This window comes from Mytilus edulis, chromosome 2, assembly GCF_963676685.1.
Source record: "Mytilus edulis chromosome 2, xbMytEdul2.2, whole genome shotgun sequence".
In the NCBI taxonomy this organism is placed as follows: Eukaryota; Metazoa; Mollusca; class Bivalvia; order Mytilida; family Mytilidae; genus Mytilus; species Mytilus edulis.
The window spans coordinates 66,965,759-66,982,102 of NC_092345.1; the positions used below are offsets into that span (position 1 = coordinate 66,965,759).

At 32.5% G+C, this 16,344-nt stretch overlaps 1 protein-coding gene and 1 non-coding gene across 2 annotated transcripts in view; both read right to left on the bottom strand.

The window, feature by feature from the left end:
* The window catches only part of LOC139512720 (proliferation-associated protein 2G4-like), a 32,978-nt gene extending 19,991 nt beyond the window's left edge, over nt 1-12,987 (bottom strand). Inside the window, exons 1-6 of the mRNA XM_071300586.1 lie at nt 12,832-12,987; nt 7,984-8,112; nt 7,040-7,145; nt 6,497-6,566; nt 6,040-6,132; nt 4,204-4,267 (exon numbers count right to left, since the gene is read on the bottom strand). Of these exons, the coding sequence (XP_071156687.1) occupies nt 4,204-4,267; nt 6,040-6,132; nt 6,497-6,566; nt 7,040-7,145; nt 7,984-8,112; nt 12,832-12,916 (547 nt within the window). The 5' untranslated portion in view covers nt 12,917-12,987. The remainder of the gene's footprint in view (nt 1-4,203; nt 4,268-6,039; nt 6,133-6,496; nt 6,567-7,039; nt 7,146-7,983; nt 8,113-12,831) is intronic.
* On the bottom strand, nt 7,344-7,475 carry LOC139513922 (small nucleolar RNA SNORA57). The gene has a single exon (XR_011662557.1). It is a non-coding gene; the product is annotated as a small nucleolar RNA SNORA57 (small nucleolar RNA).
* Nucleotides 12,988-16,344: the final 3,357 nt, after the last annotated feature.

Below are 16,344 nucleotides of genomic sequence, written 5' to 3' on the forward strand. Positions count from 1 at the left end.
GAAAGAATCTGAATGTAGTTTTTGAACTAATTTGCTTCATTTCAGGTACAATAGCATACTATTCAGATTTCAAAGTACAATCAGGAATCAGAATTACGTCCCTTGAATACAATCATCATCAGTATACCTGATATTGCCCTAACTATTCAGTTTTAAAACCGTTTATTTCAGAAAGATATAGTCATATATATATATTGCCCTTTTGTGATTAAGTCACATATCACTATTATTTTATTTTGGAAAAATACATTTGCTTGGTTAATTCCAAGTACATAGTACATATCTTAGATAGGGTATCAAGTAAAATTATTGGTATCAATTTGCCTGCAATATGTTGAATATAATACTAGAGGCTCTAAAGAGCCTGTGTCGCTCATCTTGGTCTATGTGCATATTAAACAAAGGACACAAATGGATTCATGACAAAATTGTATTTTGGTGATGGTGATGTGTTTGAAGTTCTTACTTTACTGAACGTTCTTGCTTCTTACAATTGCATCTATAATGAACTTTGCCCATTAGTAACAGAGAAAAATATTTGGTAAAAATTTACATAAATTTACCAAATTAATGAAAATTGTTAAAAATTGACTATAAAGAGCAATAACTCCTTAACCCTTTCGCCGATGAGTCCCGGTTTACCGGGATTCACGCTTCAGACAGCTGACGATGAGTCCCGTTTTACCGGGATTGGAATACCTCTTTTATATTTCCCGCTCAAAACAGTGCAAACATGAGTTATCTTTCTTTTGATGAATACCCGAATGAAAGTGTAAACATGGCGCTTCCGTTTGTTTTCCGTGTCAAAATCAGAGGAAATTTACGGAATTTACAAGAATTTGAAATGAGGGAACATTTTTTTTGCAAGAATATGGAAGAATTGAAGCCAAACTAGTATACTTTTTTGACATAAAATGTCTTTTTATGTACAGAACACTTTGAATGGACATCGTTCAGTGTGAGGAATGTGTACAGTCTCATAAATAATTTTTCAAAATTTTGCCGTTTGGGTTAAAAAATTACGATTTGGGGTCAAACAGCAGAATTTTGAGAATTTCACCTAGAAAATGCCGAAATTTGAAAATTTGAATATTTTATGAGGAAAAAATTATCAAAACATGAACAAAACTGTGAACATGGTGTTAGTGAATGAAATAAATATACAAATAACTACAAATAAGTTTTTATTGACATTTATTATGAAGATCTCCCACTTGAGTAATAGTAGCCAGGGAAGCCATCGTCTCAGAGTAGCTTCTGTCTGGGCAGCAATCGGTGAAAGGGTTAAGGGGTCAATTGACCATTTAGGTCATGTTGACTTATTTGTAGATATTACTTTAATGAACATTATCGCTGTTTACAGTTTATCGCTATCTATAATAGTATTCAAGATAATAACCAAAAACAGCAAAATTTCTTTAAAAATTACCAATTGGAGGGCAGCAACCCAACAACCAGTTGTCCAATTCATTTGAATATTTCAGGGCAGATATATATTGACTTGATTAACAATTTAACTCCTTGTCAGATTTCCTCTAAATGATTTGGTTTCAGAGTTATAAGCAAACAAGAGGCTGTCACAACGACAGCAAACCGGATTTATTAATATTTATTTGTGTCCTGGCAATATCACAAGAACCATTACTGATGAATGGTGAAAGTGAAAATCGTCAATATCAAATTTGACCTCCATTTTGTCATCAGTATCAACATCTTAAAATTTGAAAAGCTTAGATTGAATGGTTCATGAGTAAATGCAACAACGTGAATGAAAACGCCATTTCACAATCTTTCAAGAACCATAACTCCTGAACGGTAAAAGTCAAAATCGTCATTATTGAACTTGACCTCTAATTTGCCATCAGTAACAACATATAAAAATTTCAAAAGCTTTGGTTGAATGGTTCATGAGAAAATGCACGGACACGACTGGAAACACCATTTTTCAATCTTTCAAGAACCATAACTCCTGAACGGTAAAAGTCAAAATCGTCATTATTGAACTTGACCTCTATTTTGTCATCAGTAACAACATATTAAAATTTGGGAAGCTTTGGTAAAACAGTTCATGCGTAAATGCACGAACACGACTGGAAACACCATTTTTCAATCTTTCAAGAACCATAACTCCTGAACGGTAAAAGTCAAAAACGTCATTATTAAACTTGACCTCCATTTTGTCATCAGTAACAACATATTAAAATTTGGGAAGCTTAGGTAGAACAGTTCATGTGTAAATGCACGGACACGACTGGAAACTCCATTTTTCAATCTTTCAAGAACCATAACTCCTGAACGGTAAAAGTCAAAATCGCCATTATTGGACTTGATCTCCATTTTGTCATCAGTAACAACATATTAAAATTTGGAAAGCTTAGGTAGAACAGTTCATGCGTAAATGCAGGGACACGACTGGAAACTCCATTTTACAATCTTTCAAGAACCATAACTCCTGAACGGTAAAAGTCAAAATCGCCATTATTGAACTTGACCTTCATTTAGTTGTCAGTAAAAACATATTAAAATTTTAAAAGCTTTGGTTGAACGGTTCATGAGTTAATGCACGGACAACATTTGATTCCCGCCCGCACACCCGCCGTACATCCCCAAATCAATAACCGACATTTTTGTCACAAAAATCCGGTTAAAAACTACATTGTACCCCTGTTCTATTTTTAGCCGTGGTGGCCATCTTGGTTGAATGGCCAGGTCGTCGGACACATTTTTCAAACAAGGTGCCTCAAAGATGATTGTGGCCAAGTTTGAATTAATTTGGCCCAGTAGTTTCAGAGGAGAAGATTTTTGTAAAAGATAACTAAGATTTACGAAAAATGGTTAAAAATTGACTATAAAGGGCAATAACTCCTTAAGGGGTCAACTGACCATTTCGGTCATGTTGACTTATTTGTAAATCTAACTTTGCTGAACATTATTGCTGTTTACAGTTTATCTCTATCTATAATAATATTCAAGATAATAACAAAAAACGGCAAAATTTCCTCAAAATTACCAATTCAGGGGCAGCAACCCAACAACGGGTTGACCGATTCATCTGAAAACTTCAGGGCAGATAGATCTTGACCTGATAAACATTTTTACCCCATGTCAGATTTCCTCTGAATGCTTTGGTTTTTGAGTTATAAGCCAAAAACTGCATTTTACCCCTATGTTCTATTTTTAGCCGTGGCGGCCATCTTGGTTGGTTGACCAGGTCACGCCACACATTTTTTAAACTAAATACCCCAAAGATGATTGTGGCCAAGTTTGGATTAATTTGGCCCAGTAGTTTCAGAGGAGAAGATTTTTGTAAAAGTAAACAACGACGACGGACGCCGGACGCAAAGTGATGGGAAAAGCTCACTTGGCCCTTCGGGCCAGGTGAGCTAGTAATACAAGTTGAAGAAAGGAAACCAAATTTAGGATGCACAGACTGACAAGACTTGGAAACAGACAAGGGTAAAACTTGATGTCCCCTCAGCCACGACTGGGGCATAAAAATCATAGCAATAACTTCTAAATATACAATATATATTAAATCAAAACTGAAATTAGTATAATTTCTTAAAATGTAGTTTACATATTTCATTTACTTTTGTTTCAGTTGGTGAGTTTGGGAGTATTTTCCTTTATGCAGGGATACAGCATACCATTCAGAATTCAAAGTAAAATCAGTATTCAGAATTACGTCCCTTGAATACAATCATCATACGTATGCCTACATTTGCTTTCAATCAATATGTGGGTTTCTGTGTTTTATAGTTGTATTCTTTTAAAGAACAACACTTTTGTTTGTTGCTGTGTTACATATTTGTTTTTTCAGTAATTTTTTTGTACATAGATCAGGCCTTTAGTTTTCTGGTTTTAATTGTTTTACATTGGGTCATCCATAGCTGACAATGCAGTATGTGCTTTGCACACTGTTGAAGGCAGTACAGTGACCTGTAGGTTAATTTCTGTTAGTTGGTCTCTTGTAAATAGTTGTCTCATTAGCAATCACACCACAACTTCTTTTTTATATTAACATTTTCAAATGTATCATTTACCGTTGTTTTTATTCAAGAATTTATGCACACATTATTATTACTCTTTTTAGCCTCTCAAAACACATATCAAATAACAATTATTAATTGAATTATTTTTTTGTGGCAATTATAAATATAAGCATTAAGGAATTCAACTGTAATAGCTATTATAGCATCTTACCCTCTACTGGTTTACAATCGAATGCCTCTGCTACTTTCTGTATACTTTCTGTCACAAGATAATTCTGCAAACATTAAAATAAATATCACTTAAAGAGAACAGTTTTTCTTCAATTGTAAAGAATTTAACTTCACAGTAACTTGTTGTTGGAAATATACAGAATGCACAGGTCCTAATTTTCTACACAAAAACAATGACACATACCCATAGATCTTTTTTTCCATATAAACAAGAATGAGTTCATAGGATATTTGTCAACTAACTTTCAAGTCTATGGACCACATCTTTGTGGAAAAAAACCCGTCATTTCCATACATTTTTTAAAAAATTTCTCAGCACTAGAAATGTGTTTTTTTTAACTTTAAAGTTGATCTGACAGCATCTTCTTGGTAAACTATCTGATTCCAAAACGTTTCCTTGATATGGGTCAGACAAATGCAGAACTAACTAATGGATGGATACAAAGACAGGAAAAACATAATGCCTCTTAAAAATCATAGGAAGGACATGAATAAACATAAAACAGTATCTTAAAACTTTACAGCTAAAAAAATATTCAAAACATTAATAAGTAGGAATGTCCTATAACCAGCATTTACTATTTGTTTCCTTAAGGCTTAAATTAAAATATTGTTTGTTTGCCCTTTACCGACCGACCCTATCAATTCGTTCCGCCTGAAAATCTTTTATTTGTATTTACCAGCAAGATTTTATTTTATTTTATTTTTTCGTTCCTACCAAAAATCTTATATTTGTATTTCCCGCTCAAAACTTTTTTACCGGAATCCTCGGGTTTTATCTTTACGTATAAGGTCCAGTCCGTTTGGTATCACCTGAGCGTTTGACATGAACACTTGCATTTGAAGTTTCAAAGCATTTGTTTGAAATCGATGTTGAACACTTTCTGAAATCATGATATGAAGTATGTTACTCTGTACCTTTAAACTTAAAGAGCAGGGTTCAATTACAAAAAAGTTCGTTTGATACAAAAGTATTTACGTGTGTACAAACTAATTTGTAAACGGACGTTGTATTCTATGTAGGGATGGCCTTTTGTGATCCGCATATCAGAATGATTATGTTAACGATGCCACTAAATTATTTATATCTGACATGAACCAAAAGTGACAAAACCCTGTAAAGTGGAGAATATCTGGCAGTAAAATCGCCAAGTTTTCCATACAGATCATTTATAAATGTGATGCAAAATACGTGACAATTGAGTTTTAAGTCTTATAGCATTTTTATTGGAAAAAAAGGCACACACGAAATTTGTAACACTCTAGGGACTTTTTCTACTAGTAATTTATGTCTGCCCGGACATTATCTTACCAGTACAAAGTTATCTCTTATATATTTTTTTTCAAAACTAATAGTCCCAGCGGAAAACTTATTTGCAAAAACAAACGGACAAAAAAATGACTTTATGCAGATTTTGTATCTATAAAATAAAATATTTTACCTACCTGCCTACCCATGACAAATAATATACCGAGCCAAGATATTTTTTTGGGGAAAAAAATAAAATATTTTACCTACCTACCTACCCTGTTTCAAAACATAGGGTCGGAAAAGGGCAAACAAACAATATTTTAATTTAGGCCTAATATCTTAGAAAAGAAACCAGCAAGAAATCAGTCATTAACATACTTAAAGAAGAGACAAACAACAAATTGATGTCCTAGTTCAAATATCATTTTGAGAGGGAACATTGTAAAGACAGTGAATAAAGTACTCTATTTCATATATTTGCAGTAATATCTTGATCTACAAAACCAGTACCCATAAAAAATCTACTGTTACATTATTTCAAAATTTCCTTCTTATAAAGCTTACCTCATTACCAGGTTTTACTAGTCGGAGTGCTACCTCTGAAGCGAAATGTGCTGCTAATATTGCATCAGCCTTTTTACCCGTCACTTTTTTATCCTAAAAATACAAATCAACTTTGGTATATATATATTTTGTTACAGCCTAAATTCTGCCTAATGAACATGCCTACCAATTTGTTACTCAACTTAATCTTTTACTGCAGAGAAAATGGTCAACATTCTACAGATGTAATATGCGCTTCATACATGTACAGTATTGATTTTACATTTAATAATAGTGAAAAGGTGTTATTTAGACCATTGTTACTGCATAAATGAAGTTCTCTGATAAAGCAGTGTTCTAATTTTTTCCTTAAACAATGATTGCTCTTGTTTTCCTCAGGCTCTACACAATGAATCTGACACTAAATAAATACTTTCTAAAGAGTCTACAAAAACAACTGCACTCTTTCAATACCTACTGTTGAAGCTCCAACAACAACTGTATGAGCGGCTACAGCAATAAATCCATCTATCTGTGCACCTAAATCCCTGAAATAAAATAACATAAATTCATACTTCTTCACAAGTGATGTTGTCAAGAAGATCATACAATGATAAAAACAAAACTTGCAATTTCAAAATTCTGAAATTATAATGGTAAAATTTAGCCATAAATTGTACTGGCTGGGAGTTGCTATATGTATCAGAAACATTCTTTATGTTCCTAAGTTGTTTTTTACATGTAACTATAAATAGATTTATTATGTTATATGTATAACTTTTGAATGAACCAGAACATAATAATTTAATGATTGATTCATTGGTGGTTGCTTTACATGTACCTTTGAATATACACCAGCACAAAAAGGCTATATTGCAGAGAAAAATAATGATTTAAGCATCTGTCTTCTATGTTACAAAATGTTGCGATTCACTGTCCCATGCATATTATACTGCCTCAGATTGAATATCAGAATACATTTGTAACTACCTGAAATGCACATTTAGCAATCAAAACTTACACTTTCACAACATCCCCTTCCTTTAATAATATGTCTGCTTCACTTTTTAAAGGTGAAAAGTGACATATACAATTGTTCACAGATACACAGGTTGGGAAGGCTATACCTAAAATAAAAATTTAAATGTTATGACTACAAAATCAGCATTATTTTAGACATTATAAAATTATAAAATGTCAATTCATAGACAATCCTTAATTTCTGAATTTTTGTGATGTTTTTATTTAACAGCTATGCACATTTTTTACATGCCAATTCCTGCCATCAGTGCTATTTAAAAAGAGCTTATTCTTAAATTTCATGATTTTGTTGTGAACATAGAGGAGGGATCTGAAGTATGCAGAACTTCAGCACCGAAGACAGTCCACATTTTATATACCACCATCACATACATGGTAAGTTACCAATCAATACTTAACATGCCAAGAATAGGTGGACAATAATAATCATATCAAAAAAGGTGCACTGTACTCAGAAGTGTTTAACATACATAGAAGTGGTGGATAGCATTTCATTTGTCCAATACCATCAATGTTCATATAAATATTTTTTTTCTTTCTCACAATGCATTTAATTCTATACCTTGATATAGCTATAGCTAGCATTGGCAGAGACATTAGTGTAACATTCACAAATCAATCAATCAATAGCTTAATTAATAACCAATGTAAGTCAGTCATCTTGTTTGAGGTTTTATTACCGTTTATTGAAGTTACTTCCAAATTACATTTCACAAATACGGCTGTCAAATAAAATATTATGCACTCACCTGTTTCCCTGTGAGCTTAGGGCATCATCCCCCATGGGGCTAGTTCAAGCAATGTACTGATTCATATCATTTATAAAATATGGCCTCATCCTTGATAACAATTCAATTGTGTACCAACAAAATATATATTTGTGAAACATCATTTCTTAAAGTAAAATTTGGTAAAACACTATACCTTTTTTCTTTTCTTTATCTTTTCTGAAAACTTTCCCCGTTTCTTCAGTTAGTCTGGTGTCTCCAAATTCACAAATACTACTGACTGAAGCTCCCTCTACACATTTTGATACAACGTCTTTTAAAATAACTGTAAATACACATATATAAGTATCTTTATTGAAATGCTTTCGTTCTTATATAACAACATGTACATGATATCTTGATGAGTGAACTATTTTAAAGAGTCTTCATGGTAATTTTTCCTTTTCACTTTCAAATCAACAGGTCTCAATTTTTCTTTTTTTTTAATTATGGGAACCATGCCTAAATTTCATTGGGGATATACTATCACTGAGTCCAATATTTTACTTCAAATTTTATTACTATTATCTATAAACCCTCATGATGGAACTGTCTGAATTTAACCCCTGCTAATTTCAAAAGCACGCCTTGAATTTACTATATTACTGGAGTTGCTTAGGAAACTAACTAAGGACATCACTCAGAAGAGTAAAGCCATTGAAAATTGAATGTTGGTTTCACCTAACACACGAAAATATGAAAGGGTCACAGGCATGGAAATTTTTTAATCCTTTAACGATTTTTTTTAAAAAGGAACGTGCAGTTGCTTTATATTGTGATATAAGTTTATATTAACTTTAAAGAATGATGAAGGAAACATTTTTTAAGAAATTATTTTAAAGGCATTTATCAATGTCACGTGTTTAAGGATATTTCTAAATTCTGTCTTTCTTTTGTTATATTATCAAATTAATGTTGTTGTTTTTGTTCAAATCAATGTTCTGTTGTTTTTGTTTTATCTCGATACATTATACATGTACATGCGTAAATACTTTTAACAATAATTTGGTGAAATATCTCTATTTTTTCTTCTTTTTTTTTTTACAATTTAATCATTGAGTTTTCTTAACATTTACATAAGCTTAGAATAATACATGGATCAAATTGTTAAACAAATATAATAACTCCATTACAAACGAAAGTGAACCAACATCTGGTGAGTCTGTAGTCGGTAGACTCCATAAAGTGGATACCTCAGGTATGCAGGGTCGTTATGATAAAAAACAAGAATTCTAGTCAAATCGGCACCTGGTTAAATCGGCACTTGGTCAAATCGGCACCCAGTATAGTCAAATCGGCACCTAGTCAAATTGGCACCTGGTTAAATCGGCACTTGATGTAGTCAATTCGGCACCCATGTTAAATTTGTTTAATATATGATGTGTACAAAATATAACTTTGTACAATTTATAATTTGTACAGGGTTTTTGTACAAGTTCAGGGTTTTCAATAAGTTTTGAAGTAACTGATTTAAGTTAAAAAGTAGCAGATCAAGCGAGGGGTCCAGGGGGCCGCTCAGGTCGAGGGCGAAGCACAGTGGAGGGTCCGGGGGGGGCAACGCCCCCCGGAAGCTCCTGGGTTTTAAGGAAAAGGAGATAGGTCAAATTAATCAAAAATAACTTGTAATGTTGGCATTTTTTTCAATGCTGTACCTTTGATGAGTTACCAGAAAGCATAAAAAGAGTTTTGAAAATGTGTAGTACAAGGATTAAATCATAAATTTCAATCCTCTTGGTTCAGTGTTTTTTCCTGCAAGACACTGACTGTGTCTGTCACAAGAAAACATATTATTATATTTCATGAATAAATATTATAATTTAACATAGGCTGCACCCATACATCATATAATATTTGCATTTTGACTGAGATGTTTTTATGTGTAACAGTATAAATATTTACATTCTAATCTATATTTTTTTTATTACTATCAATGAGAAACATTCATGGCTTAGCTCCACTGACAATAAAAAATCTACCCATGTATTTTGAGGGACAAAATTTATCATGCTTAACAGGCTCTGTCTATTTTTGGAATAGGATTTTGTTGGTATATCATTTTACAATTTTGTTTAACTGCAAGTTTCCTCCTGATTTTAGTTCCTATCAATGTTTCCACTGCTTTTGGTATAACATTGGATTTTTTTAAGACTGTCCATATCAGGACCATTTATACAAACATGCATACTTTTCATACAGGCTTGGATCATTTTATTAGAATAATCGAGTTTCTAAGTATCTACAATTTTTTCTTTTATTTCAAAAGAAGGGCCACTGGGCATGCTGGGTAGGTATACATTTGATTTATGGTAAAAATGAAGAGTCTGCTTTTAAGAGGCTCTATCACTTGAAAACAAGAAAATGAAAATCACTTAATGAAAATAATGTGATGTCTGCTTTTACGAGACAAGACATTGCTCTTTATTTCATTTCATGGTAGGACGACGATCATGCACTTCATGAACATTACCTGAAATCACTGATCTCCTTTAAAGGAGGTGAAGATCATATACAGAATTACCAAGGAGGGTGTCTCAATATTTGATTACAAATGTCATAGAACAAATCTTTTTTTTTCTCTCTCTGTTGTTGATTGAAAAAAATCTGAAAACTTTTTCTTTATTGACTGGTTACAAAATTTCGTTATTACTACAAATGCATACATTTCCTGGTTTCAGTACAAAATCTTATAGTACTTTGCAGCTAACTCAACAACCAGCATCTATGCTGTTATACATCTCTCTGGATTGTCCTAGATAGTGAACGACGATCTAAAACTAAAAGTACGATTTATATTTTTTTGACATCTGAAAAACAACTGATGGGGATTTGATTATAAACGACCATTTCAATCGGCAATCGGTTCTTAATGAATACGCTGAGTCAAGTTATAAGTTTTTTGACACACATTTTCTTACACCAGGTGATACAAGTTTATCTTTAAAAATGTTCTAGTTCAATCTTTAAATTCAAATTTATATACTTTAACCTAACATTTCGTGCTATTATCCTTGTCCTCACAATGGAAATGAGGATACCTGAATAGTTTACATTCGAATTTTAATTTCTCCTGATACCACATATATCCATAAAAAGTCTTTTTATGGTCTAATCATGTTTGTGTATTAATTCTCGCTATTAGATTATATCATATAGTTGTGAAAATATGACAGAAATATGCGAAACAAAAGCTGGTGTTACCTTGTGTTTTCACTATGTACTTGATTAAAGTCATTTATTAATTGAAAAGAAAATTTATCAAAACCATGAAAACATCAGTCACATAATGTTGAGAAAACTTTAAATGATCAACTTTTGTATTTTTACAGCTTGATGCTTTTTAACAAAATAAATCATGATCGAATTTATACATTTTTAGAAATATCTATATATATTTGGGACTATTATGCTAGTATACTTAAATTACTAACTTAGCATAATAGTCCCAGTCCCATATATTATATCAAATATTATTGGATTCCGAATTGACTTTAAATAGGTGCCGATTTGACTAGATGCTGATTTAACCAGGTGCCCATTTGACTTTTTCTATGGGTGCCGATTTGACTTGTACCCAAAAACAACACTTTAGGGACTGCTGCAGAAATTAATTGATTGACATGCTTTGGTGCCTAGCTAGGGCACCGTCATCAGGATAAAAACAATACAGAAAATCATACTGAAGTACAAAATCGGGTTGTAAAAATTTAAACGTTTGTAACATTGTGACAATTAAATTTTTACAACCTGATTTTGTACTTCATTATGATTTTATGTATTGTTTTTATCCTGCTTAGGGCACCGTCATCAGGATAAAAACAATACAGAAAATCATACTGAAGTACAAAATCGGGTTGTAAAAATTTAAACGTTTGTAACATTATGATGTTTAAATTTTTACAACCTGATTTTGTACTTCAGTTTGATTTTATGTATTGTTTTTATCCTGATGATGGTGCCCTAGGCACCGAACCATGTCGATCAATAAATTTCTGCAACAGTCCCTTAAGTGTTGTTGTTATAAAACTCTCTACAAATATAATAACTGTTAACATCAATATAGTCATAAAAGCCAGTTCTCTGAATCTTTTTTCCCTTGTGATCCTAAGCAAAAAAATCTGCTGGTCATTGCCAAGTTCCTTGCTATTTATAATGTCAAATGCAAATTACCAAAACATGTGTTGACTTTCTCAAAATTATGGCCAGGGTGTCAGTGATTTTCCTGCCTTTATTTTAGGGGGAATATCAGCTCTGTTCCCATTCAGAAAATACATCAAAATTTCCCCAACTGACAGACTTCGCGAAATCTTTTTTTCCCTGGTGGTCCTTGAAGAAAATCTGTTGGTCCTCACTATTAGTTCTATTAAAAAATATTAAAATTGTGTCGGTCCTATGCAAAATTTTGGTGGTAAAATCCTCAGGACCACCACTTTTTCGTGAACTCTGAACTGACCCATAAAATTCCCTGCTGGTTAAATTGGCATCTGGTCAATGTCCCAAACTATTGAATTAATTACATTTTTGTGGTTTCTATAGGTATTTAATTTGTTCAACAGATTCCTATTAAAATCATTATTACATTTAAAATAAAGATCATTTATATATTTTTGGAATCATTTATATATATTTGAATATACCAATTATTGGATGTCAATTGACTATATGGGTGAAGATTTTACTTTTTCTATGGTTTAACTTGTACCCCAGAAATTATTCCCCCTTATAAAAAATCAAATACCCGTATGGCCATGTGGATTCAGTCGCTGTCAACTCTTTTCAAATTGCCCAGGTTTGTCAATACTAAGAATAAAATTTTATAGTGTCAGAGACCATATTTTTTATCAAATACTTAAAGATGTATGGGTGTTGTGCAATAATGAACATCATGGTCAACCACGTTTTTTTTGTGTGCGCCATACATTTTATAATTAAAAGGCTGATGCGACAATTTTTATAAATAAAATGTTTTGATTTGGTTCATGTATGATGTTTCATATCATTAATTTACCATTGACCATATCTCCGGTCATTTTGTATTTAGTAACAACAATATCTTGCGCTGGAGTAGGTTCTTGTTCATCATTGTCCGCCATTTTGGAATTCACGTGGTTCCCGTAGTTCGCAGAGAATGGCGGGAAATAAAAAGTTGAAGGGGAATAACTGTAAAAAAGAAGTTTTTGCTTTCATAAAAGCGTGTAATACTTATCTCACTGTAATAGTTCTCGATACAGTTATAAATTCATCTCCGCATAAAGATGGAATTTTCCAGAATTTGCTTTTAGTTTATATGGATCTGGTTGCTATTATTATCACCAGCCCAGTAGTCAGCACTTCGGTGTTGACATGAAAATCAATCTTATGGTCATTTTTATAAATTTTCTGTTACAAATCTTTGAATATTTCGAAAAACTACGGATTTTCTTATCCCAGGAAAAGATTACCTTAGCCGTATTTGGCACAACTTTTTGGAATTTTGGGTCCTAAACGCTCTTCAACTTTGTACTTGTTTGGCTTTATTTAGGGTATTTTGAACTGAGCGTCACCACAGTGTGGGAACGGAACTGTACGGTTTTCTAATAAATTGGTCATTCGGGAGACTGTCAAGCGGGGCCCCGACATTTGCAAAATAACAAGTTGCTTGATGGAAACTTTGATGAACTCTTATGCTACTATAAAACGTTTCTGTTTCAAGTTTAGATAGCTAAAACATTCTTTATGTAAATATGAACCAAAAAAATAATAAGAAAGATATATGCATCCAAAAGTTTTCCTTAGAATGGTGGAGCTCCGTGTAAAACGTTCAAAATTGTCACACAACAGCGATCAAAAATGTCAAATAAACATCGAAATATCAATGTTTGCTACCTGAATTGTCACATGTACCTTTTCTGATATATAGTCTTACCTGTCTGAAAATTTCAAAGCCATTGTACCAGTAGAAATCCAAATATATTTATTTTCTCCATGTCGGATATTTTTATTGACTGTACAATCGCTTGCAAGTTTACTGTAATATCACTCGGAGTCTTCCTGTACAATCACTTGGAGCTTTCCTGTAGAATTGCTTGGCCAAATTTATTAAATACATTGCACATGCATTGCATATGCATTGCATTGGTTGTTTCTTGCTGTCCTATTATATTCATCTATGGTATTTGAAGTGAAAATAAGCACAAAACCAGTCATTTTGACAATCAAAATTCTATCAAAGAACCCTTTTAAGGTGACTATGCCAGAGACAAAAACAAAATGTGTAATATAGATATAAAAAAAGAAGGTGTGGTATGATTGCCAAAGAGACAACTCTCCACAAAAGACCAAAATGACACAGAAATTACCAACTATAGGTCACCGTACGGTCGTCAACAATGAACAAAGCCCATACCGCATAGTCAGCTATAAAATGCCACGAAATAACAATGTAAAACGAGAAAACTAACGGCCTATTTATGTACAAAAACTGAACGAAAAACAAATATGTAACACATAAACCAACAACCACTAGATACGTATACAAGACAAAAAGAAAAGGACAGTACAAAATATGTTAAGAATATAATCTAAAATAAAAATGAAAATAATCCTCGTACAAAATAAATATTTATTTTTACCGAAAGGTAACTAGATGCTCTAGAAGGGTAACTAAATTTTGAATTTTACTTAATATATTAATTACCAGCAATTAAAAAAAAGATGATAAATACATATTTGAACAATACAACAAAGAATTTTTCATCAAAGGATCGGGATATTGTAACTTGATAAAGGAATTCGAATGAGGAATGATGGTAGCTAACCCCTGATCCAAGAAAAGACACACATATGTAAATAAGCATGATATTAAAATAAGAAGATGTCGTATAATTTCAAATGATATGTCTGTTTATTACAAGCTATAGCTACTGGTAGAAAAGGCTCCAGTAAATCAAATTTTATCTAGGATGGGAGAGGACTTATTATCTGAAAAACAGAGAAAACACAAAATCCTTCAACATGACTTTTTTTATATCAATGTCATGATTCAGGAACTTTTCAATATTCCCAACTATAGCATCCGACAAATGAACGAAACAGTTTTTTTTTTAGTGAGAACATCATTTTATCAAACCACATTTATATTTTCTATATAAAAATAAGGAGATGTGATATGATTGTCAAAGTTCAAAAAATAAATGGATTTAAGCAATTATAGTCGGCTATAAAAGGTCCCGACATGAAAAAAAGAATCAATACCTTTCGAATTTAACTGACGGTATAATTCATAATAATTTTTTTACGAAAAACATATATGACAGACATGAACCAACGACAACCACTGAACTACGGGCTCTTGACTTGGAACAGGTACATAAAGAAATTGGCAGGGTTAAAAAATATTTATGCGCTCATTTCTACCCAAAACTAGCACAGTACAAGACCAAACTAAAACAAATCTGTTGAATGATCGGATCATCATTTAATACTATCATTGACGATATCAGACCAGATGCGGATCCCGCCTTTCTGAAAAAGGGGGGTCCAAAGCACGGAACACCATGAAACGTCCACAAAATAAAAACAATTCGATAAAATGGGGTTTCAACCACCTTAAACTCCCTCTCCCCGCATACCGGATACGCTAATGCAGGCTGCATCCATTCAAATAAAAGCTTCAAACATCATTAACACTTTTGAGTGTGTAATTTAGGTTAAAAAAAAATTGATAACAATACCAAATAACTAACTGTAAGTTATTAAATCGTAACAGAAAAAGGAGAGAAAAATCATGCCAGACATATATTGTATTGGATTGCAGTAGTTTTAATAAATATTTATATGACAAAAGTATCATGGAAAACATAAACTGATCATGAATGTGGCAGAAGAGATAGTAGTAAGCATTATCTACTTAAAAAGTTATAATTAGTCATATGCCACTAGAAACTATTACAGCAAAATGCAATGAGTGTGTAGGTAAAGGTAATACCTTTGACTAGCTTGTTTGTTAGCTGGATCGTGAAGTCATTACAAGGTAAAGTAGGTTACCCTCCTTTCTTAGTAGTTTAGATGTCCAAACGATGAAAAGAAAAGCTCCAAGCGATTGTACAGGAAGGCTCCGAGTGATATTACAGTAAACTTGCAAGCGATTGTACAGTCAATAAAAATATCTGACATGGAGAAAATAAATATATTTGAATTTCTACTGGGACAATGGCTTTGAAACTTTCAGACAGGTAAGACTATATATCAGAAAAGGTACATGTGAAAATTCAGGTAGCAAACATTGATATTTCGATGTTTATTTGACATTTTTGATCGCTGTTGTGTGACAATTTTGATTGTTTTACACGGAGCTCCACCATTCTAAGGAAAACTTTTGGATGCATATATCTTTCTTGTTATTTTATAGGTTCATATTTACATAAAGAATGTTTTAGCTATCTAAACTTGAAACAGAAACGTTTTATAGTAGCATAAGAGTTCATCAAAGTTTCCATCAAGCAACTTGTTATTTTGCAAATGTCGGAGCCCCGCTTGACAG